Below are 25046 nucleotides of genomic sequence, written 5' to 3' on the forward strand. Positions count from 1 at the left end.
CCTTTAGAGAAAAATAAGTTTCTTAAAATGTTAACAGGCTTCCTGGCCAGAAGATGATGTAAATCACCTAAACTTTTGCATATGATAAGTTTGAAAGCCTGACTTCGATAAGGATCAGGAACTGCTGTCTTTGCATGCCTCTACCCCTTCCCCCATTATCCTCTATGCACAACTTAAGGTATAAAACTGCTTTGGAAAATAAAGTACCTCCTTTTTTGTTCACCGGAATTTGGTGTCCCCATGTCGTTCTTTCTTTCACCTTCTAGCTAAATTTTTCCTCTGAGGCAGGGAAGCTTGTCAAGCCTACTAATTTTGCCTGGGCTTCTAAGATCCGACCGGGGAGGCCTTAGTGTCTCCTCTCCTTCGGGAGAACGGGAGGACGCCTGCGGCCTTCGTAGGTGACATTAATTCCCTGCTTTGGAATTTTATTCAGTCTCTTTTCTTCAGTGAATTTTCCTACTGAGCTATCCTTATTTCAGCCTCTTTTCTTCACTGAATTTTACTGAGCTATCCTCATTCTATTACTCTTTATATCCTTAATTAACGTTTAATTAAGCAATTGTTTCCTGATCTTCGCCTACGCCGTCTCTCCTTCGAATACCCTGGTTCAGCCGGGGCTGGTCCCCGGCAGGTGGCGCCCGAAACAGGGACTTTCGAAGGTAAGCTCCCCAAAGCAATCAGAGCCATCAGCCCTATTGCTCCCCGTTCTCGGAACAACTGGGTGACCAGCCCTCTTGTTCCCCCACGGAGCAGTTTGGGTGACCAGCCCTACTGCTCCTCCCTTGGAACAGTTTGGGTCACCAGCCTACTGTTCCTCCCCCGGAACAATCTGGGTCACCAGCCCTATTGTTCTTCCAGTGTTCGGGACGGCTAGGACCCCACTCGAGGGTGCCGCGGACCCCCCTGTAGGATAGACAGGGCGAGAGGAGTGGGAAGTGTTGAAAGTGTTAAAGAGTTAGACTTAGAGAAAGAAAACGGTTTTCTGAAGTTAAAAGGCCAAAGAAGAGCCTGATCTTTTAAAAAGCTAAAAGCTTTATCTTCTATTATATTTAATTTTCTGACATGGGTAACACTGAATCAAATGAAAGACAGCTCTTTATAGGAGTAATTTTACAGTTATTAAATAAAAGAGGAATCAAAGTTAAAAAATCTACCATTCAATCATTTTTTTCCTTTGTACAAGAGCATTGTCCCTGGTTTCCAGATGAAGGCTCTGTTAACTTAGATGTCTGGGAGAAAGTAGGAAAACAGCTAAAAACTTACCATGCCGAACATGGCTCAGAAAAGGTGCCTAATGACACCTTTTCCTTATGGAATATCATTAGAGATGTCTTAGACCCTGCCCCGGATTCAGAAAAAGTACATCTTAAAAGGGATAGTGAAGAAAATGCTGTAGCTAAACCTGCCCCTGAATCTAAAAGAGTAACCGTTAAAGAGGAAAATGAGGCTGAAACTGTAGTTAAACCTGAGGAAAATGAGAAAAACGAAGACCCGCCTGACTATCGGCAACTAAGAAAAATGTTAGCAGCCATGACTACTCAGGAACAACTTAAAGACAGGGATGAGAAAGGAGATCAGTCTTCCCCAAAAGGAAAAGAGAATTTAGATGAGATAACAGCTAAATATCACTCCGATGAAGATTGGCATCTCTTAAACAAAGACGCCCCAAAAAGCCTAAGAGAAACTTCCCCTATCAGGCCATCTGCTCCAAGGAGCCTAAGGGAAATTTCTCCTATCAGGCCATATGCCCCTAGGAATTCACAGGACACCTTCCCAGTTAATCCATTTGTAACCTCTGAATACCAAACAGTCCAAAGAGCTCCAGAGTACAGAGCAGGAAATACGGAACCTATGTCTTTGCCACCACCTCCCATACCAAGCCAAGCAGGTCCCATACCGAAGGACATGAAATGCAGGCCACAAGATATTAAACCCATAACACTTCCGCCACCTCCTTATCGAAGTGGGAATGCTCCACTATCGATTCCACGGAGACAGAGACGGGTCTTTTCTGCCCCTGGCGACAAATTCGATCCCCAACTCCAGGCTTGTTTCCCTTTAATTTTTGACAATGATGAAGACGAACAAAAGGCTCTCGGCTGGGAGCCCGTTTCTTTTCAATTGGTAAAAGAACTTAAAAATGCATGTGTCTCGTATGGGCCTAAAGCCCCATACACGATGCAGCTGGTAGAAAATTTAGCAGGTCAATGGTTAACACCTCGAGAATGGAAAACAATTGCTAGGGCCTGCCTGTCTGGAGGACATTTCATACTCTGGAAATCTGAATATGATGATCTCGCTCGCATGTGTGCTCTTAGCAACCAGGAGGGAGAGCTTCAATATATCACTGAAACTATGCTACTTGGACAAGTTGACTACCCCTCGCTTAATGAACAGATGAAATTAGATAAAATTGCTATACGACAGGTAGCTAATTGTGCTTTTACTGCCTGGCGTTCATTGCCCGATGGTAATGCATCAGGTACTGCTCTATCTAATATTAAACAAAAGTCAGAAGAGCCATTTGAAGACTTTGTCTCACGGCTTTCAGAAGCTGTCCAGAGAATAATTTCTGATTCTGAGGCAGCCAAATTATTGACTAAACAATTGGCCTTTGAAAATGCTAATTCTACCTGCCAGGCTATTTTACGCCCTATAAGAAGATCTGGAACTTTAATTGATTATATAAAGCAGTGTGCAGATGTAGGACCGTCAATGCTACAGGGTGTTGCTATAGCTGCAGCAATGAAAGGGAATTCCTATCAGCAAGCAGTCCAATCCTTTTTTACTAATAAGAATAAACCAACACAAGGCGATCCCAATAACCAAAATAGGAATGCATTGCCTAGAACTTGTTTTTCCTGTGGTCAGGTGGGACACATTTCTCGTGCCTGCCCTCAAAGACCACCTAGTTCTTATCCGCCTAACCCTGCCCAACCAGTCGTGTCTGCTCTGCAAAATCCTGCCCCCCAGCCCACGTATCCTAGGTCTCTCTGTCCTCGCTGCCAGAGAGGATATCATTGGGCAAGGGACTGTAGGTCAAGATTTCATAGAAATGGAGTCTTTTTAGGCCCCGACCAGCAGTCGGGAAACGGGTTGAGGGGCCAGCCCCAGGCCCCGACAACGATTGGGGCAGCCTCACTGAACCCATTCATTCCCTTCGTCCCGTCGCAGAGCTCATCAGAGCAACCCCAGGCAGTGCAGGACTGGACCTCAGTTCCACCACCTCAACAATATTAACTCCAGATAGCCCCACTATTAAAATCCCTACAGGAGTTAAAGGCCCATTACCAACTGGCTTGGTAGGAATTATATTAGGCAGAAGTTCCTTAGCTATGCAAGGTCTTACAATTATTCCTGGAGTAATTGACTCAGATTATACAGGAGAAATTCAGATAATGATTTCACCCCCAACTAAAACTTTCCAAATACATCAGGGACAGAGAATAGCCCAACTTTTACTTTTGCCTTATCATACTGCAATTGGGCAAACAGCCACCCAAAAGGAAAGGCAGGACAAAGGATTTGGATCTAGTGACATGGCTTTTTGGGTAACAGAAATTACTAAGAAGCGTCCTATGAAATCTATTTTCGTTAGTGGCAAGTCTATTGAAGGACTATTAGATACAGGAGCAGACGTTTCTTGTATTTCTGGGAAAGACTGGCCCAGTTCCTGGCCCACACATACTACTGAAAATGATTTGGTGGGCATAGGAAGAGCTCCTGCAGTAGCTAAAAGTGCAAAAATTTTAGACTGGCAATTTGAGAATACCCGTGGAACATTCCAACCATATGTGATTCCTTCGCTCCCCTTTTCCCTGTGGGGGAGAGATGTGCTGTCTCAAGTGGGCATGTTACTTTTTAGCCCTGATGATAAAGTAACTTTTCAAATGCTACAAATGGGCTATGACCCTTCAAAAGGGTTAGGTAAACAGCAGACAGGAATAACTGAGCTGATTTGCCCTGCTCCTCGAAAGTTCCGTGCTGGATTAGGGTATCCAAATTTTTGATGGAGGCCATTGTTTTTGCTGCCGACCCCATTACTTGGAAATCTCAGGACCCAGTGTGGGTAGAACAATGGCCTCTGACTAAAGAAAAACTACTGGCAGCCAAAGCGTTAATTTCTGAACAACTAGAATTGGGACATATTGAGCCCTCCAATAGCCCCTGGAATACTCCTATTTTTGTCATTAAGAAAAAATCTGGTAAATGGAGACTTTTACAGGATTTAAGAGCCATTAATGCCACCATGGAGGACATGGGGGCCCTACAACCTGGACTCCCTTCCCCTGTAGCCGTCCCAGAGGGATATAATATAATCGTAATTGATTTACAAGATTGTTTTTTCACCATCCCCTTAAATGCTGAGGATAAAAAGCGATTTGCCTTTAGTTTACCAGCAGAAAATTTTAAACAGCCTCATTTAAGGTTTCAATGGAAAGTGTTGCCCCAGGGAATGAAAAATAGCCCTACTCTATGTCAAAAATTTGTTAATGCTGCTTTAGAAGATGTTAGAGCTAAATATGAACAGGTCTATATGATTCACTATATGGATGATATTTTAATAGCTCACCCTGATAGAGCTCATTTACAAACTGTCCTCCAGGATTTGACCCTGGCATTAACAGACAGAGGCTTAAAAATTGCCCCAGAGAAAATTCAAGTCAATCCGCCCATAACTTACTTAGGACGGGTTATCAATTCAGAAACTGTGACTCATGCCCCATTAAAATTGAGAAAAGATCACCTTGTTACTTTAAATGATTATCAAAAACTTTTAGGCGACATTAATTGGATCAGACCTTATTTAAAATTAACCACTGCTGAATTAAAACCTCTTTTTAACATTTTACGCGGGGATCCTGATCCAACTTCTAAGAGACAATTAACTGCTGAGGCTCAGGAGGCCTTAGAGAAAGTGGAAGCAGCTTTATCTGATAGCTATGTAAAAAGAGTTAATTTACAAGCAAACTGGCAATTCCTTTGCCTAGCTACTCCAACTGCACCTACGGGAGTTTTATGGCAAAGCGGCCCCCTAGAATGGGTCCATCTCCCCACCCAAGCTAAAAAGGTAGTAGCTTCTTATCCAGGACTGATAGCTACGTTGATATTGAAAGGAAGAAAGCGGAGCATTGAACTATTTGGCAAAGAGCCAGCAGAGATTGTAATTCCATATAATAAGGAACAACTTGATGCTCTTCTAATGTTTGATGAGGATTGGCAGATTGCCATAGGAAATTATTATGGTCAATTTTTGCATCATTTACCCTCACATGTTTTGCTGAATTTTATGTCCAAACATCCAGTTACTTTTCCCGTCAGATGCAAACAGTCTCCTATCCCAAATGCTCAGATAGCCTTTACTGATGGGTCAGCAAACGGTAAAGCCTCCATAGTTACTAAAGATCACCAAAAGGTTTTACAAACACAGGAAACTTCAGCTCAAAGAGCTGAAATAACAGCAGTCATAGAGGCTTTTGCTATGTTTGCAGATGAGGAATTTAACCTTTATTCTGATTCTCAGTATATTGTCAGGTTGTTTCCACACATTGAAACTGCGGTTTTGCCTGAAAATAAAACTACCATATTTCATTTGTTAACTAAATTACAGCAACAAATTTGGAAAAGAAATAAAATATTTTTCATTGGACACATTCGGGCTCATTCCAGATTGCCCGGCCCTTTAAATGCCTTTAATGATTTGGCTGACTTGTTAACCAGAAATACAGTGGCTACTGTGATTGAGGAGGCCAGAGCCTCTCACTCACTTCATCATCAAAATGCTACTGCTTTAAGATATCAATTCCAAATTCCCAGAGAGACTGCTCGAGAGATAGTGCGTTCTTGCTTACACTGCCCCACTGTTTATAATAGTCTACCTATGGGAGTTAATCCTCGCGGTCTTAAGCCCAATGCACTCTGGCAGATGGATGTAACTCATATCTCTTCATTTGGAAAATTGTCTTTTGTTCATGTAACTATAGATACTTTTTCTCACGTTATTATTGCAACTGCTCGTACCGGAGAGGCAGTTAAAGATGTGATACAACATCTCTTTACTTGTTTTTCATATTTGGGCCTACCAAAAGCTTTGAAAACTGACAATGCTCCTGCTTATACTTCTAAGTCTTTTCAGGAATTTTGTATGAAGTTTCAAATTAAACATAATACAGGCATCCCTTATAATCCCCAGGGACAAGCCATTGTGGAAAGAGCACACCAAACATTAAAAATCCAAATTCAAAAATTAAAAGAAGGGGAGTTTAAGTATAGCTCTCCCCATCAAATCTTGCAACATGCTCTTTTTGTAATAAATATTTTAAATGCTGATTCGGCCGGAACTACTGCAATGCTTCGCCATTGGTGCCCGGAGCAGCTGAATGCAAAACCATTAGTTAAATGGAAGGACCTCCTTTCCGGACAATGGAAAGGTCCCGACCCATTGTTAACCAGCGGTCGAGGATATGCTTGCATTTTTCCACAGGACGCAGATTCTCCAATTTGGGTTCCCGACAGATTGATTCGCCATGTCTCAGCCCCTCGGATACCGGATTCCCCGGCTGCCGCGACCCCGAAAAAGGAAGGGACCTCCTCTGCCTTCACTCCCCGCGCCAGCACGGGAAACGCCGCCGGAGTCGGGACAACTGACAACGGAGATCCCGGATGAACAAGGAACAGATCCGCCCACCAAGCAGATGTCTCAACTTCACATACAAGATATTGCTCCCCCCGATCCTTTGCCTCACAAAAGGGTGTCAGGCCGCCTGACTCAGGCGACCCAGAATGCCTCCATACCTACTTGGGGACAAATAAAAACACTCTGCCACCAGGCACGGGGAATAGCTTCCTTACAGGGATCTCCAGCTTCTCCTGAGAAAACGTTTATTGCCATGCTTGCTTTGCTTTCCTGTCAGGTAAGCGCCTCTCCTATTCCAACCAAATATTGGGCGTATCTCCCAGATCCTCCAACTTTCCAAGTTGTTACTTGGGATAATGAGCCTATACGGGTCAACACAGACCAACCTCAGCTCTTGGGAGGATCCTATACTTCTTACACTAGAGATAAATATCCTATTAACTTCAATTATACCTTCAGGGGATTAACAGGTGATTTCCCTGTTTGCTTTAACTTCCCCAATGACCCTAGAAGCTTTATTACCCCCGCCAAAGAAGGATGTGTTGGGGCCTCTAAAAAAATAATTATAACAGATTCCTGGTCTTTACATCATCGGTCAGCTTGGGTATTATTGGCTCGTATGCCCGGGATTCTTGACCCCTATGTAACCCTGCATTTCAAATCTCCACCTAAATATCCGAATTGTTATAAGGTTGCTCCTTCAGACAAAGTATGGAACACCATAGACAGTCATACAGGATATCCAACTTGGACATCTTGTACTTATGATTCAAGGATTGATTATAGGATACCAGGAGGTAGAGATTATACTATTCAGGACTGGAGCAACCCGAATCCAGGTGAGGATCCATTAGCCAATAATACATTTGAGGGCAGATTTGAGAATTGGGATAGGATTCCTCTTCCTTGGCCAATACATGCCACTAGAAGGCATCGTAATCAATTTGTTCCTCCTATGCTGTCTTATACGACTAAGAAACAGACCTATTGGCAACCTGAAATTTGGAAAGCCCTTGCTGCTACTGCTCCTGTTTCCTTATACCGCCCAGATAGCAATTCTACTTATTCTGTTTTAGCTTGTCTGCCCTCCCCTTATGTTTTTCTTTTTACTAATGACTCCAAGAGACTTAATGTACGCATGAATTATTCAGGTGGACCTAATATAGTAACCTGTGAACAATGTATGCTTTCATCTTGTTTGACCCCTCAATATAATGTTTGCTCTTTTGTGGTGTTACAACGCCCACCCTATCTCATGATACCTGTGACAGTGACTAGCCACTGGTATGACAATTACGGCCTCGCCGTGTTACAACAACTACAAGATTTAATGCGACAACGGCGATTTGTGGGCTTACTTATTTTAGGAATATCAGCTTTGATAGCAGCAATTACTTCTGTTACTGCAGCAGCGATATCATTGACTCAACAAGTGCATACTGCCCAATATGTTAATGCTATGTCTAAAAATGTCTCTTTAACTCTAGCAACACAGGAGGTTATAGATAGAAAATTGGAGATGAGAGTAGACGCCTTAGAAGAGGCAATAATGCATATTGGGACTGAGTTACAGGCTTTAAAAGTGAAAATGGCTCTGTCTTGCCACGCTGATTACCGGTGGATATGCGTGACATCTTTAAAGGTAAACGAGACAGATTATGAATGGGAAAAAATCAAAAATCATATCTCAGGTGTTTGGAACAGCTCTGACATTGGCCTGGACTTAGGGAAACTTCATAATCAAATACAGACCCTGGAACACTCTCAACTGGATTTTACTGCCGCTGGAGCAGCTAATGACTTTTTTCACACTTTCTCTAACTTCATTTCAGGAAAAAACATTCTGTCTAATATCCTTGGATACATCGCTGCTGGTGCTTTAATTTTGCTTCTCATAATCGTTCTTCCTTGTATTGTCAGGATTCTTCGGCAGAATATTCAGAAGCTCGCGACTGAGCTGCATCTGGCTGTTTTAAGAAATAAAAAAGGGGGAGATGCCGGGAGCCGGCATATTGCATATTGAGTGCATATTGCATATTGAGTGCAGCACTTTTCAGGATCTGGAATAGCTCAACTGGAATTCTATCACTGCCGGTAGCCAGCGTGAGGAACTCCGCCCATGACAAAGGTCATGAGGAAGGAGGCTCGGCATACGCAAAGGCGGGATCAAGCCTCAGGAGTCTCCCTGGAAATTCTCGAGCAATCTACCCCCAAAACCAGAGTCTGCCTACTTTCTGCTTTGTGCTGTCACCTACACCTCTGACTTTACGGGGGGCTGTCCCCCACTACCTCTCTCTGCAAAAAGAGTTAGCTTACAGCTCCAGTTAATAATTCTTGGGTGTGACAGTGTTTCAACCTACAAACTCCTTTGGAAGTCCTCTAGCCTGCCTGAATAGGTTTTTTCCGGCAACATGTGATTGTTCAGAGCCTCCCAACTGTGAGAGGCAGGAGATGTTCTAAACTGTCTAAACACAGATTCCTTTGAGTAGTTAAAAGATTGATTAGAAATTGTATTGGTGAAGGGTTTTTCACTTGTTGGGCCAATGTTTGCTGCTAAGTCTCCATATCCCTTACCTACTGTGTCCTTGGCGGTGTATTGATTGATATAATGGGTGTATAGAAATGTAAGCAGTCGCCTCAATGTTTATAATCTTGGACCCTTGAGTTAATTCTTTTCTTGATTGAGCCCACCTCACCTTTGCCCTATAGGAATGCAACTTTCTCCAATGCTTTTTGGAGGCTGGCGCCTGACTTTAAAATAATCACCTTTAGAGAAAAATAAGTTTCTTAAAATGTTAACAGGCTTCCTGGCCAGAAGATGATGTAAATCACCTAAACTTTTGCATATGATAAGTTTGAAAGCCTGACTTCGATAAGGATCAGGAACTGCTGTCTTTGCATGCCTCTACCCCTTCCCCCATTATCCTCTATGCACAACTTAAGGTATAAAACTGCTTTGGAAAATAAAGTACCTCCTTTTTTGTTCACCGGAATTTGGTGTCCCCATGTCGTTCTTTCTTTCACCTTCTAGCTAAATTTTTCCTCTGAGGCAGGGAAGCTTGTCAAGCCTACTAATTTTGCCTGGGCTTCTAAGATCCGACCGGGGAGGCCTTAGTGTCTCCTCTCCTTCGGGAGAACGGGAGGACGCCTGCGGCCTTCGTAGGTGACATTAATTCCCTGCTTTGGAATTTTATTCAGTCTCTTTTCTTCAGTGAATTTTCCTACTGAGCTATCCTTATTTCAGCCTCTTTTCTTCACTGAATTTTACTGAGCTATCCTCATTCTATTACTCTTTATATCCTTAATTAACGTTTAATTAAGCAATTGTTTCCTGATCTTCGCCTACGCCGTCTCTCCTTCGAATACCCTGGTTCAGCCGGGGCTGGTCCCCGGCAAGTGTCAGACTTTATTTTTCTGGGCTCCAAAATCACTGCAGATGGTGACTGCAGCCATGAAATTAAAAGACTCTTACTCCTTGGAAGGAAAGTTATGACCAATAGAATAGATAGCATATTCAAAAGCAGAGACATTACTTTGCCAACAAAGTTTCGTCTAGTCAAGGCTATGGTTTTTCCTGTGGTCATGTATGGATGTGAGAGTTGGACTGTGAAGAAGGCTGAGCACCGAAGAATTGATGCTTTTGAACTGTGGTGTTGGAGAAGGCTCTTGAGAGTCCCTTGGACTGCAAGGAGATCCAACCAGTCCATTCTGAAAGAGATCAGCCCTGGGATTTCTTTGGAAGGAATGTTGCTAAAGCTGAAACTCCAGTACTTTGGCCACCTCATGTGAAGAGTTGACTCATTGGAAAAGACTTTGATGCTGGGAGGGATTGTGGGCAGGAGGAGAAGGGGACGACAGAGGATGAGATGGCTGGATGGCATCACTGACTCGATGGACGTGAGTCTGAGTGAACTCCGGGAGTTGGTGATGGGCAGGGAGGCCTGGTGTGCTGCGATTCATGGGGTCGCAAAGAGTCGGACACGACTGAGCGACTGATCTGATCTGATCACTTTAGTATGACAACCTCTAGGTTCATTCGTGTTGCTGCAGATGGTATTATTTTGTTCTTTTCTGTGGCGGAATAAATAGTATTCCATTGTGCATATATGCCACATCTTCTTTATCCATCATCCACTGATGGACACTTATGCTGTTTCCATGTTTTGACTGTTGTGCATAATGCTGCTAACCCCTTGATTTTTATTCATGACTTTTTTTGTTGAAGTTCTCTCCTCTGTTTTGGCTGCTAAATTTTGAATCTGTTTCCCACCCATGATCCTCTCCATGACCCCAAATCCCTTGTGGTGTAGCTCAGACTTATACCTGAACCCCAGTGCACTTTGGAACTCCCTAGACAGGCCATCTTACCCCAGTCCGTCTCCTAGAACTCTCTCCCAGCTGGTTTTTCAGCCCATCCCATACTACACAATCTTTCATTCACTCCTCTATTCATTCATTCAATAAGTATTTATTGAAAACACCTACTAAGTATATGAGTGGCCTGAATTAAGAACTGTGATAATGACTGAATAGAATAACCTAACTACAATATTTGAGTATAACATAATCAAGTTATTATATATGTACGTTCTTTGGAATATTATTAAAATATTGCCATTGAAACAGCATATTAAAAAGCAGAGATGATACTTTGCCAATAAAGGTCAATCTAGTCAAAGCTATGGTTTTTTCATTGGTCATGTATGGATGTGAGAGTTGGACTATAAAGAAAGCTGAGCGCTAAAAAATTGGTGCTTTTGAACTGTGGTGTTGGAGAAGACTCTTGAGAATTCCTTGGATTGCAAGGAGATCCAACCAGTCCATCCTAAAGGGGATCAGTCCTGAATATTCATTGGAAGGACTGATGCTGAAGCTGAAGCTCCAATACTTTGGCCACCTGATGCGAAGAACTGACTCATTTGAAAAGACCCTGATGCTGGGAAAGATTGAAAGCAGTAGGAGAAGGGGACGACAGAAGATGAGATGATTGGATGGCATCACCAACTCAATGGACATGAGTTTGAATAAACTCTGGGAGTTGGTGATGGACAGGGAGATCCGGCATGCTGCAGTCCATGGGGTCTCAAAGAGTCAGACATGACTGAGTAACTGAACTGAACTGGTAAATGTATATATATATATACATTTATATATATATTATATATATACATACACATTATATATATAGGTAGTACAAATATATATTCCTTTCACCATCTGTTTGCTCTTTTGTTATTTCTTCCATTGATACTTATTCTTCTAATCATTTTGCTCTCTGTGCAAGATTCCATGGGACCTTGCTTCCATGTGACCATATTCTCTGATCTTATTCGTTGATCAGATGGGTGTACAAGGCTCACCCAAGGGCAGTTGATTGGACAGAGTGATTGGGCCAATTAGGGTACTTTGTTGTGAGTTCAGAATTGAAGACACTGAAGACTAAGTTGGCTGGTGTTGAGAACTACAGTCAACCAGAGGAAGGACCAGAGAGTCCTGTGGAGTTAGGACTGATGTAATCACAATACCCAAGTGAAAATCATGGGCAAACACACACAGAAAGGAAGGAAACATGGTGGAGAGAAGGATGGGGAGAGAAAGATGGAGGAGGAATACTTTGACTCTCAGCCCCGGGTCTTTTTTTCCTTGAGCTCAACTACTTTGTTTTCTGTTCTCTGTCTCTGCAAGATGGTTTTGTATCCTGCAGTAGTCACTGTGCTTCTTGTACTACCTGAAACGGTCCTCTATTTCTTGGAATCAAAATAACTTCAATTAAAATACTTCAGACTGTCCTCCCACCAGGTGAGTGACTCTCTATGGTCGACACAGCATGATACTTAGAAAACTCACACTCTGATTGCTCATAAATAACTCTGAACCCTTTAGAAGAGAAAAACAAATATATCCATTTGGCACAACTGCTCGTGGACCACACACACACTCAAAGCACTCTGATGAAGCTCAACTTACCCACTTTTAACCGGCCTGTGACTTCTCCTTCCGTGTTTCGTGCATTCATGGTCACATTCTGTGTAGACTGCAGAAGCAGAGATGAGTCCTAAAAATGGATTCACACAGTAAGCCAAATGTATACTATCTAAAGTGACTATACCTTTACATTTGTATATAAATTGAGGATTTATAGAAAATAATTTTTCTGATATCACAGATCCTGTGAGCCTATAAACTGCGGCTAAATTTTTTTAAACTTGGACTGTATTATGTGAATGGGGTAAATGCATTAAATTATTTCCCCACAAAATATAAATAACCTCATGGGTTTACAGAGCCCATGTACATTTTATAATACACCAGGTCCATTCTCAATGTGAAGATCTGAAACAATTAAATTTTAGTCGATGTTTGTTTGGTCTTTTCAAAAAGATTAAAATTTCATTTCTCACAATTTATGTTCAGGATATGATATATTTTAAAAGATAAATCAGAGAATGTTTAGCTCTTCTATAATAAAGACTGTATTACTTATTTTCAAAACACAAAAGCCTTCTCACAATTTCAAGAGCTTTTAAAATCTGCTGGATGCCTACGCTTTTAGAGCTCTTTGTTGGAAGATAAAGTGGCTTTATGAGCATGTAAGTGGGGTCATAGTCTGAATGGGGGCTTTGTTTCACAGAAGATTGCTGGCTCTTATGTAAACAGTTTTCTTCAAAAGGAATGCAGTAATTCGGCTGTTGGATTCAGGTGGGTTTATGTCACTCAGAGGGAACCAAATATCTTCCAAAGTTGTGGAGGAATGATGCGTTGTTTTTTTTTTTCCCAGAAGGAAAGAAGTTTTAGGAGCACTTTGGACGTCTGGCTGGTTAGAAATTCTCCAATTTGCTTTGTGGAAGCACATGGGTTTACCAGCGTCTCACCTTTTATCCAATGGTGTGAGCTTACTACTTGTTTTTGCTTTGTTATGAAATAACTAGTATGATAATAAAAGCTAACAATTCACCAAAGATTTTGGCCATCCATCCTCTCATTTACCTCCACACTTTGGAGGAGGTAGCTTTATTCCTCATCTAGAGATGAGGAACTTGAGTTCAAAGAGATTAAATGACAGTTCTCCCACGGTCACAGCCAGCAAGTCACAGTTCCATGATGGAGCCCAGTCTTCAGGTGCCAATGTCCAGGCCCTTGTTTTTTTTTTTCTTTTTATCATTCTCCCTGAAAGGGAGGACACGGCTGCAGTCAGGGCTGCGGGGCCCACCCCCGGGCATGGACACAGTCAGCTGTCGGGGGAACCACTCTGCCTGTCTCATGGATGCTTTCCAACTCCCCTCTCCCCACTTTTTTTTTCTGGCTTCCACCTCAGGGGCTGGAAATGCTAATTGCTTTATCAGCCTGTCTTTGGGGAGGGAGACCCAAGTGACACAACTCTGGTCAATGAGATGAAAAAAATCTGCTGGGGGTGGGGCTGGGGTTTCTGGGCAAGGTTTGGGGTGTGACCCTGCTGGTCACTCACTGTGTTCCCCGGGCACACCAAGGCACATGGCCAGGGAGCCATGCAATGTCAGTGCAGACATCCTTTTCATTAGAAACGCAAACCATTATTTATTTTTCATAAAACAAATTATTTAAACATGTCCTCATTTTCTTACCACTCTGGAGCGTATTTCTTTGACATACAACGGGAATAAAAACTCAGATTCCCCCTCCAGGTGAAGTCCATCTGCCGTAACATGCAGGTGACCCATGCCTACCTGTTAACAAGAGCAGAGATTCTGCTATTGCTTTCTTTTTCACTTCTTTTATTATCAACTTAAATTATGTATACATTTTCATAGATTTCCTATCGGCCTTTTTCTGCATTTCTCTTATGCACTCTATTTATAACTTTAGTTGTTTTTATTCAGTATTCAGTGTTATATTAAATCTTGTGTAAATACAAAGGACTATTTAGGAAATGCAGGTAAGATTTAAATAATCACTTTATGATAAACAGCCAAGAGCACCAGGTGGGCTCACAGTATAACAATGTTCATGCAAAGTCTGTGGGATTAATTGACATGTATTTCTAAGAAAATGCACATCATTATTCTTTCAGGACACACTGACTGAGCGCCAACCACGCTGTAGGATCACACAGTGGCTGGGAGAACGCATGGCCCCTGGTGCCCAGGGGCTGTTACAGTCTTCTGTCTCCAGCAGTTGTGGGGCTGGAGGTGGGGGGCGGGTGGGTGCGTCTCCCTTCTAGGCCTTTCCAGCGTCTTCCTGCTCATCCCCCAGCCTTCCACATAGCAAGGGTCTTTCTGAGGCCAGACAGGACCGTGTAGTCAGGAGGTGTCCCTGACAGACCCTGGGGTGTAAACCTGAGGAGTTCAACTTTCATTCAGTCTCCAAAAAATGTTCATTGCTGCATCTTTTCTCACTGTGACTATCTGGTAAAGTAAAAAACACTCTGCATTAGATGAATTTTTTTTCAAAAAGGACACAAAATATTATTAAAGCATATAAAATTACCCAGCTATCTTGAGAACGTGAAAGTGCCTAAAACAGACTCTGAATTCCTTATAATGACTGATTTTTAGGTTACTAAATTATTCATTCCAATCCCAAAGAAAGGAGATGCCAAAGAATGCTCAAACTACTGCACAATTGCACTCATCTCACACGCTAGCAAAGGAATGCTCAAAATTTTCCAAGCCAGGCTTCAACAGTACGTGAACCATGAACTTTGAGATGTTCAAGCTGAATTTAGAAAAGGTAGAGGAACCAGAGATCAAATTGCTAACATCCGCTGGATCGTGGAAAAAGCAAGAGAGTTCCAGAAAAACATCTACTTCTGCTTGTGAACTATGCCAAAGCCTTTGATTGTGTGGATCACAACAAACTATGGAAAATTCTGAAAGAGATGGGAATATCAGACCACCTGACCTGTCTCCTGAGAAATCTGCATGCAGATCAGGAAGCAATAATTAGAACTGGACATGGAACAATAGACTGGTTCCAAATAGGAAAAGGAGTATGTCAAGGCTGTATATTGTCACCCTGCTTATTTAACTTACATGCAGAGCACATCATGAGAAATGCTGGACTGGAAGAAGCACAAGCTGGAATCAAGTTTGCTGGGAGAAATATCAATAACCTCAGATACACAGATGACACCACCCTTATGGCAGAAAATGAAGAAGAACTAAAGAGCCTCTTGATGAAAGCAAAAGAGGAGAGTGAAAAAGTTGGCTTAAAACTCAATGTTCAGAAAACTAAGATCATGGCATCTGGTCCCATCACTTCATGGCAAATAGATGGGGAAACAGTGTCAGACTTTATTTTTCTGGGCTCCAAAATCACTGCAGATGGTGACTGCAGCCATGAAATTAAAAGATGCTTGCTCCTTGGAATAAAAGTTATGACCAATGTAGACAGCATATTCAAAAGCAGAGACATTACTTTGCCAACAAAGGTCAGTCTAGTCAAAGCTATGGTTTTTCCAGTGGTCATGTATGGATGTGAGAGTTGGACTATAAAGAAAGCTAAGTGCCAAAGAATTGATGCTTTTGAACTGTGGTGTTGGAAAAGACTCTTGAGAGTCCCTTGGACTGCAAGGAGATCCAACCAGTCCATCCTAAAGGAAATCAGTCCTGAATATTCATTGGAAGGACTGATGCTGAAGCTGAAACTCCAATACTTTGGCCACCTGATGAGAAGAAGAACTGACTTGTTGGAAAAGACCCTGATGCTGGGAAAGATTGAAGGTGGGAGGAGGAGGGGATGACAGAGGATGGGATGGTTGGATGGCATCACCAACTCAATGGACATGAGTTTGAGTAAGCTCTGGGAGTTGGTGATGGACTGGGAGGCCTGACGTGCTGTAGTCTATGGGGTTGCAAAGAGTCGGAAATGACCGAGTGACTGAACTGAATTCGTTAGTTACTAAGTTTGCTGTTAAATACTGAAATGTGTACTAGAATTTATTGCATATCAGAATGGGGCTTTTAAAAAATCAAGTAAGTTGCATCTGAATGGTAAATATTTATAAGTTAGTGAAATTAGAAAAAAACAATTTGCAAAATTTTGTTAATGAATTAAAAATCCTTTAAGCAATCATGACACACAATCAACCCCAAACTCAAGATAGCTCCAATTTTCCCACCATGAAAAGATAATGACGAGTGGAAAAACTGCAATGAAAACTCACTGTAAAATCAACACCATATAATTAGCAGTGAAACTGTTAAAAAAGGTTAAGAAAAGGTAAATGCTATATTACTTTAAATGTTATATGTATTTTTTTTTGCTACTGAGCATTCTATCCAGACAGGAGACAAACACTAACTGCATGGCAGGGAGCTTCTGTTGATGCAATGGGGATGGACTGACAGCACAAACAAGACGAGAACACGATTATCAGGAAAAATATCACTTACTGGGGAAAACCACATGACTCTAAGAATCCAAATGGTAAGAGCAAAATTCACAAGGAGGACGATGAGCAAAAGAAGGACGAACAAATACAGGCAACGCTTTCTCCAGCCATAAATGCCGATTTTGTAGACAGCCTGGTTCTCTGGCCGCTCTATGTGGGTGCCCTCCGTGATCGTGGTGTATTGTTCACGCACCATCTGCCACAGGTAGGAGGTGAAGAGGGGGAGGGGGAAAGGGGGAGGGGGAAAAGGGGAGGAGGTGGGAAGTGGGAGTGGGGAGAGGGACAAAGGGACAGACAGACAGACAGACAGAGAATTTGTCAATATTGACTGACCATTAGTCCAACAAAACATTTTTTTACCCCAATAACAAATCTCCAAAATTAAGTGATTTTTGAAAAGAGCATTAAAGAATACTTTGAAACATGTCATTATATTTCAGCCACAGTGATAATCTGTCATTTGCCATATTAGATATAACAAACTCATTTGAGATCCAGTGATCATATTTCCAGGGCTTCCAAGGTGGCTCAGTGGTAAAGAACCCACCTGTCAATGCAGGAGATGAGAGTTCAGTCCCTGGCTTGGGAAGATTCCCTGAAGAAGTAAATGGCAACTCACTCCAGTATTCTTGCCTGGGAAATCCCATGGACAGAGGAACATGGTGGGCTATGGAGTCCATGGGATCGCAAAAGAGTTGGACATGACTTAGCGACTACAACAACAATCACATTTTCAGGTCTTATTCAATAAACTCAATACATATACAGCTTTCAAAATTCTGCAGGATTAACTTTGGAATTGAAGCATCAATCTACAATAGTCAAGTGATCAAGTTCTTAAAAGATTCAGTGGGAGGAAAATCAAGCTGGTACCTATAAGTCTTGTGAAACAAATTCCAGTTCCTCAGTTTTATGCCAAACAATTAGGTTACATCTTCCTTCAGCCATTAAATATTACTCAGAATTTAAAATTAGAATTATCTTTACAAGATACCAATCACACCAACATTTGCCTATAATAAAGGTCCCAAGTACTGACCTACTTCAAGAAAGATCAAAACGTGGATGTGTACAAACGTTTATAAACATTCATCATTTTATGTAAATCAGGGTAAGAGTTTCAGTAACAATTTCCACTTTAGGAAGAGATTTGTAAAAGTTGCTCATTCTCCTCTTTACACACACACACACAAAGAGCACAGTTTTGTTTAAATTAAAATTAGAAATTATGATGACTTTTCTGATTGTAAAGATAGCAAAATGATGAATCAGAACATAAAGAACTCTCCTCTGAGATTTTTTTATGCATTTACTTTTAGGAATGATTTAAAGATATCCTTATTTAAAATGTCATGGTCTAAAATAATTCTTTAAATCTCTTTCCAACTGAATGGGCATTTCCTCCATGTTCAAACTGATTGTATAAAACAGTGGTGTTCATCACTCAGTATTTTCAAACACTGAAGACTGACAATCTGCATTATTCAAAACCCAAGCAGTTATTAACAGTTTCATGAGGGCATTCTTCACTTACTCATCTTTGACTCCTCCAGTTTTTTTTTTTTTTTTATATGAGAAAGTCCATCACCACCCACCCAGGTCTTCAAAGTCTCTGAAGTCATTCTTGCTTCCCCCTTTCCCCTTCAAGCCCCACATCAGCCCCACACCAACTCCACCTTCAGCCTAGATCCTCGGGCTGCCTACTTCCCTCCATTTCCATGGCAACCACTCTGGTGCCAGCCCCTCGAAGTCCCTCATCTTCACCACTGCAAACCTGTCTCCCTTCCTCCCCTTCTGGAAGCCTCTCTCTACCCAGCGGCAGGAACATGAAATAAAATTCAGTGCCTGTCACTCTACAATGTCAAATCTTCCCATGGCTTTTCCCCACTGAGAACATCGAGGATTCTCTATCGCCCACACCCCCAACCCTACATGAGAGCCTTCGCTCACCTCTTCATCTGCTACCACGGTGCCCCACCTACTTGCAAACAGCCCAGGTGAACCCTCAGGTCAGGACTCACTGTTGGGCATCCTCCCCACCTGACACCCTCTGCTGGCCCCCTCCTCACCTTCAGCACCAGTTCACATGTCATCTCCTCCAAGAAGTCTTCCCTGGACACACTCAATCCCATCATATCACATCATTCTGTTATATTAATTTCAAACATGTGTCATCTAAATAATGGTGGCAAATTCAGACAGTCCATAAAAGATAAGCTCAGAGTCTGAGACTGGATTGGAGGGGTATGGCCAGAGACTCAGAATTCAAAACTATCACATATTTTTTACAATATTGTCAGAGATCAATAAAAACAGCTGTTTTCTAAGCATGAGTGTATATACACATTCTCACACGCACACACATGTATGTCTTCCAATTGTTACATATTTCTATTCCTATATAGAGCTTACTATTGCTGGTGTACCTATCACAAACCTAGCTTCATCCAAGATAATCTTATTATCTTTTAGTTTTGGAGGTCACTGTTTGCATCATAACTCACATAATTCCTACATGGTGCCAACATTTAGGAAAACGAAGAGGTCGCCTTGGTAGATGTGACAAAAAGTACATCAATAAGGAAAATTCAACAGTAGATAACTAATGGAGGAAATATTTGCCTTAAAGATAAGACAACGTTAATACCCTTAGAAAGATAAATAAATCAATACAACTTGAGCAAAACCATGCACACACATTAAAGAAACTCAAATGGTTAATACACAGTAAAGGATTCTACTTCACCAGGAAGCACAAACACAAATTCCACAGGCAGTTTTCAAACAGTAAGGGAGATTTAAAAACCGGTTCTAGCCAACATTGGCACACATAGGTGATATCATATGGATATGTTTGAAAAATGGGCATGAAACTCCTCTGCTGTTGAAAGTGAAAATTAACACCATTTCTCTAGAAGGATATTTGGCACTATGTACCGAGAATCTCAAACAGACAGTAATTTCAATTCTAGAAACTTATTCCAAAGAAACAATCAGGAATGAAAATGAAGATTGATGTTTAAAGGTATTTGTTTTACTTTATCTATAATGGTGAATGACTGGAAAGTAAAGGCTTTCTTAGTGGCTCAGTGGTAAAGAATCTGCCTGCCAATGCAGGAGACATGGGAGACCTGGGGTTCGATGATCCCCTGCAAGAGGAAATGGCAACCCACTCCAGTACTCTTGCCCGGAGGATCCCATGGACAGAGAAGCCTGGTGGGCTATACAGTCTGTGGGGTCACAAAAGAGTCAAGACATGACTAAGCAACAACAACAAATAATGTTAAGGTTTAAACATCAGAGTAACTAGTTATTGGATTATTATAACATTACAGAATTAACTGCTTGAAAGCATATATCTTGAATATCCTAGAGAAATGCTAATGGTAGAGTGCTGAATGAAAAACAGAATGTGAAATACATATTAAAATATACACCCATAGAAACAGACTATAAACAAATTTTTAAAATGTTAACAATAATTTCTCTCTATATTCTACCTTTTTCACTTAAAATTGCATTTCCCAAATGTCTTTCTGTATTTTTTCAGATTAAAAAATTTGTATATATCTACCTTTTGCTATATATATTTCTCTGATAATAGAAAAGCTAACAGAAAATTCACTATACCTGTCCCAACTTTATGACTACATTTAGGATGACCAAATAATTTAAAAAATAGTTTTGCTTCATTTTTGGCCAAATTGCTTAGCATGACTATAAAATAAAGCAAAGTACACAACCTGTAGTTATCAATTTCATCCAAAGTCACAATCAATACAATTCTCACCATCACAAAGGCCCCTGCTATAAAATACACACACGCACAGAGAGAGTCACAGGTTACAAGGTCATCAAACTGTTCTCTCGTCTCTACAACAGAACTGACTTTTAAAACAAAATGGCAAGCTGCCATTTTTAAAAAGTTCCTTACAGAATACACCAAACCAACAGAATAAATGCCCTTTAACTAGCTAACATTCCTGATCAGGGAAGAAACCTTTATTTAAATGAAAAAGTAACAAGAGGGAAAAAAACCACTCTTTCAGCCACTGTCATACAATTGTTAGGTCATAAAACTGCAGTTTTAAAATGCATGCTTGTTTCTTAGTTCAGTTAGAGACTATTTTAAAGCAGGGCTATGATTATGAAGATGAGCAATTCAAACATGTTTTCTTAGTGTATTACTCTTGTTTTTATTAAATAAACTCAGAAATCTGAAGCTTTTACCACGTCCTTATGTCATGTTTGACTAAGGAGTAATGGCAATGTCCAGAAGCTGAAGTTAGCAGAAATAAGGCCCAAATAAGGGTGTTTTGTTCTCTGTTTTGTTCACCAGTATATAACCAGCACCTACAGGTTTATAGCTGGACTTGTCCTGCATTTCACACCTTAGTGACCTCATGCTACTTCATTTTCTACCAGGAATGTCTATCCATAAGTACTCTGTATTTCAACAGTGTATTTCAAGATCATGCAAAGTTCTACCTTGATAAATGAGTTGGATTTGGGAAGACGATTGGCATCAGAGAAGGGCTGTTTCTACTCTCACTTTTCAACCATATTATCTTAGGTATTTTCCTTTCACTATCATATAACACAGACTGAAATCGAGAGTCACACCTGCTTAGTTCTGTGACGTGATGATCGATTCTGTCCACTGAGGAACAGTTTGTCAACTGATCAACTCAAGCGACCTACTAGGTTTCTTGAGAGTGTGTTTCTTCAAAGATGCTGCACATGTAAAACTCGCTGAAAATGTTTCAAGTAAGAGTTAAAACAGTCACAAAGGTGAGGATGGGTTTTAGGTACTGTCTCCACGGCAACGACTTCTTCCTGCTGGTTCTCCCTTGGGGTCTGTTTTCCAGACCTCAGCTGAGGCCATCTTTTGATGTTTTACAGCTCCTCTCTCCCCCTCCATGCCCCTTATCCAATCTTCATGGCAACCAAAGTGACCTCCCACAAGACTAATTCTATCCCAGTGGCTTCAGGATGAAGCACACATGCTTTGGGCACACACAACCCATGGGAATGCCAGCTCCTTCACCAGCATGCACAGCACACCAGCTGGAACAAAGTCAAGTGGACTCAGACACTGTGAAGGACTCTGGGAGAAGTCTCAAGTCTCCTGTAAGTCTGCAGATCACCAAACACTCCTGCATCTATTTCCCAGGAAATTCCCTAAGGCACAGTAAGATGTGAAACAAGAAGTGAGCGTGGAGTCTGGAACAGCAAAGACAGTGGGTAAGGAATTCTACAAAGCTCACACGAACACCACAGAACGATCTGGTCCTGAAGTAGGTCCAGAGAAGAATAAGGCTAGATGCTCCTGAGGTTGAGAAAGGAGGCAGGAAGGAAAGAAGGAAGCAGAGGTGGGTTCTGAAGGTTCCTCACTAGGAAAGCAAAGCCACGGGGGGCGAGCAGTGCTGGGCTCACTTGAGAAGCAGCCATGTAGAAGAGGGAGCTGGGGGAACCCCTCCCAGGTCCCACAAAATGTGCAAAATTAAACAAAATGGGCACCCATTCATAATTTACAATTGTTATTTGATTTTCACCTTCAGTATAGTAGAGTTGGACCACAAAAAAGGCTGAGTGCCAAAGAATTGATGCTTTCAAATTGTGGTGCTGGAGAAGACTCTTGAGAGTCCCTTGGACTGCAAGGAGATCAAACCAGTCAATTCTAAAGGAAACCAGTCCTGAATATTCATTGGGAGGACTGATGCAGAAGCTGAAGCTCTAATCCTTTGGCCACCTGATGCAAAGAGCTGACTCACTGCAAAAGACCCTGATGCTGGGAAGAACTGAAGGCAGAAGGAAAAGGGGACGACAGAGGATGAGATGGTTGGATGGCATCACCGACTCAATGGACATGAGTTTGAGCACTCTGGGAGATAGTGAAGGACAGAGAAGCCTGGTGTGCTGCAGTCCTTGGGGTCACAGAGTCAGACACGACTTAAGTGACTGAAAAACAACAGTAGGAATTTAGTTTAATGACTACAGTGTTTATTTTTTAAAGGACAACACGGAACAGCTTTATTTGCAGCATTTTAGCTGCAAGCTTAGCCAACATATTCAGGAAACTTGGATGTGTTAGTCTTTGGAATTTGATATTTAAATATAGTGAAACACTGCTTTTCATTTGGCTTTGAAAGAAACCTCAGATAAATTCTAGAACCTCTAAGACTAACAACAACTTGAACCACAAGGTGGTAAGTACGCCTCTCTGTATCCATCTCTACAAAACGTTTCCAAGAAAACAAGCAAAACATAAACACAGGGAGTTTTGTAGTTCATTTTGCACTAGTGAGTTACTCCATTCTGCTGGCAAATTTTCCAGCCAGCCAAGCTATTTTTTCCCTATTATCTTCCTTGATGACTTTCTTTAGAAACACGTCCTCCAAAGGCCTATGTTACTTAGGATCCACCAGAAAGAACAGACATTTAACAGGTCAAAGCACAGCACACGTTTACCTCATATTCTACTTACTATACTTTCTGATACATATTTTGAGCAATAGACTATTTTCCCCAGATTTGGGGAGAGAGACATTTTTCCCTTTTTTATCCAAGAAGAGTCGGGCAGCTGAAGCTGGCATTTTGCTTCTGTTTTGCTTATTCTCAATGTATCAAACCACCTGGGCTTTGGTTCTCATGAATTTTACTGTTTAAACGTCTTTGACAGAACTATGACAAAATGTAAAGCAAATGTACTTCTATCACAAAAGTTTAAGAGTAGAACTAGAAGTGAAAAGTGAGTGAAAGTGAAAGTGATAGTCGCTCAGTCGTGTCTGACTCTTTCTGACCCCATGGACTGTAGCCCGCCAGGCTCCTCTGTCCATGGAATTCTCCTGGCAAGAACTCTGCAGTGGGTTGCCATTCCCTTCTCCAGGGGATCTTCCCACCCGGGGATCAAACCCGGGTCTCCATCATTGCAGGCAGATTCTTTACTGTCTGAGCAACCAGAGAAGCCCAGAATTAGTAGGTGATCTGAAAGATTACTCTTTATCTAGATAACTACAGTATGGAAAATCCCATGGATGGAGGAGCCTGGTAGGCTGCAATCCATGGGGTTGCTAAGAGTCAGACATGACTGAGGGACTTCCCTTTCACTTTTCACTTTCATGCATTGGGGAAGGAAATGGCAACCCACTCCAGTGTTCTTGCCTGGAGAATCCCAGGGACGGGGGAGCCTGGTGGGCTGCCGTCCATGGGGTCACACAGAGTCGGACATGACTGAAGTGACGTAGCAGCAGCAGCAGCAACAACTGAATGCCTGATAATACAAAAATACTGTCATGGTGTTCTAAAATTAAAACTATTAGAAGGACATAATCATGCTAGAATATCATGTAGCATTTTAGTAGTTGGAAAAACTTGAAAGTTGAAATGAAGTGTTAATTCCATTTTGTTGATATTTAATATATAATCATTTGAGCTAAATTTATTTAACATTTTAAATTTATTTTCCATTATGTCATCTATGAAGGAAAAATAATCAAGAAGCCTTATACCTATTTGGTCTTTAAGTTGAACATTCTAATTCTGTAAGATCCAAGTTAAAGCCGATTACTTACCTTAAATGTTGTCAAAAAGCACAAAGTGAATTAACTGTACTCCTTCAGAGCTTCTGAGACAGGATTTGAGGCTGTCCCAGGAATCGCGCAGTGAGAGGGGAGGGGTCAAGTTTGCCAGGCAGCCGGAGGAAGGCTCCCATTCTGGGTCTGTCTCATGTTTCATTCCCTTCTATTAGCAACAGGCGCATCTAATTTTATTCCCGTGACACAAACAGCTCATACCACACTTAAAATTGTCTGGGCACCAATTCCAGGACACAGCACTAAGTGTGCCAAGGAGAAAATCCTCCTACAAAACCAACAGTTAAACCCTGAATCATGACCCTAGTATGTGATTTTAACTATCTACAGTGAACTTGACCTTAAATGAGCAGGAAAAGCCTGTGGGACGCATTTCCAGCGGAATCCAATGTCAACAAAAGTCTTATAAAAATCAGATTCACATGCGACTTTGCTAGTATTAAAT

At 41.6% G+C, this 25046-nt stretch overlaps 1 protein-coding gene and 1 long non-coding RNA gene across 3 annotated transcripts in view; one reads left to right on the forward strand and one right to left on the reverse strand.

Moving 5' to 3' along the window:
- SGCG (sarcoglycan gamma) overlaps positions 1–24672 on the reverse strand; it is a 41637-nt gene extending 16965 nt beyond the window's left edge. The window contains exons 1-5 of one of the 2 annotated variants that reach the window (XM_086329734.1): positions 24581–24672; positions 17554–17673; positions 17008–17202; positions 14239–14340; positions 12605–12692 (exon numbers count right to left, since the gene is read on the reverse strand). In XM_086329734.1, the coding sequence (XP_086185860.1) occupies positions 12605–12692; positions 14239–14340; positions 17008–17202 (385 nt within the window). In that variant the 5' untranslated portion in view covers positions 17554–17673; positions 24581–24672. The remainder of the gene's footprint in view (positions 1–12604; positions 12693–14238; positions 14341–17007; positions 17203–17553; positions 17674–24580) is intronic. The other variant, XM_086329733.1, reaches the window with a different exon arrangement.
- Positions 6479–9630, forward strand: LOC147361668 (uncharacterized). Its single transcript, XR_015138187.1, has 2 exons — positions 6479–6914; positions 8558–9630. It is a non-coding gene; the product is annotated as an uncharacterized LOC147361668 (long non-coding RNA).
- Positions 24673–25046: the final 374 nt, after the last annotated feature.

The sequence above is a fragment of the Bos grunniens genome, chromosome 12 (genome assembly GCF_055505025.1).
Source record: "Bos grunniens cultivar Pamir isolate PY7600 chromosome 12, Bosgru_T2T1.0, whole genome shotgun sequence".
NCBI lineage: Eukaryota > Metazoa > Chordata > Mammalia > Artiodactyla > Bovidae > Bos > Bos grunniens.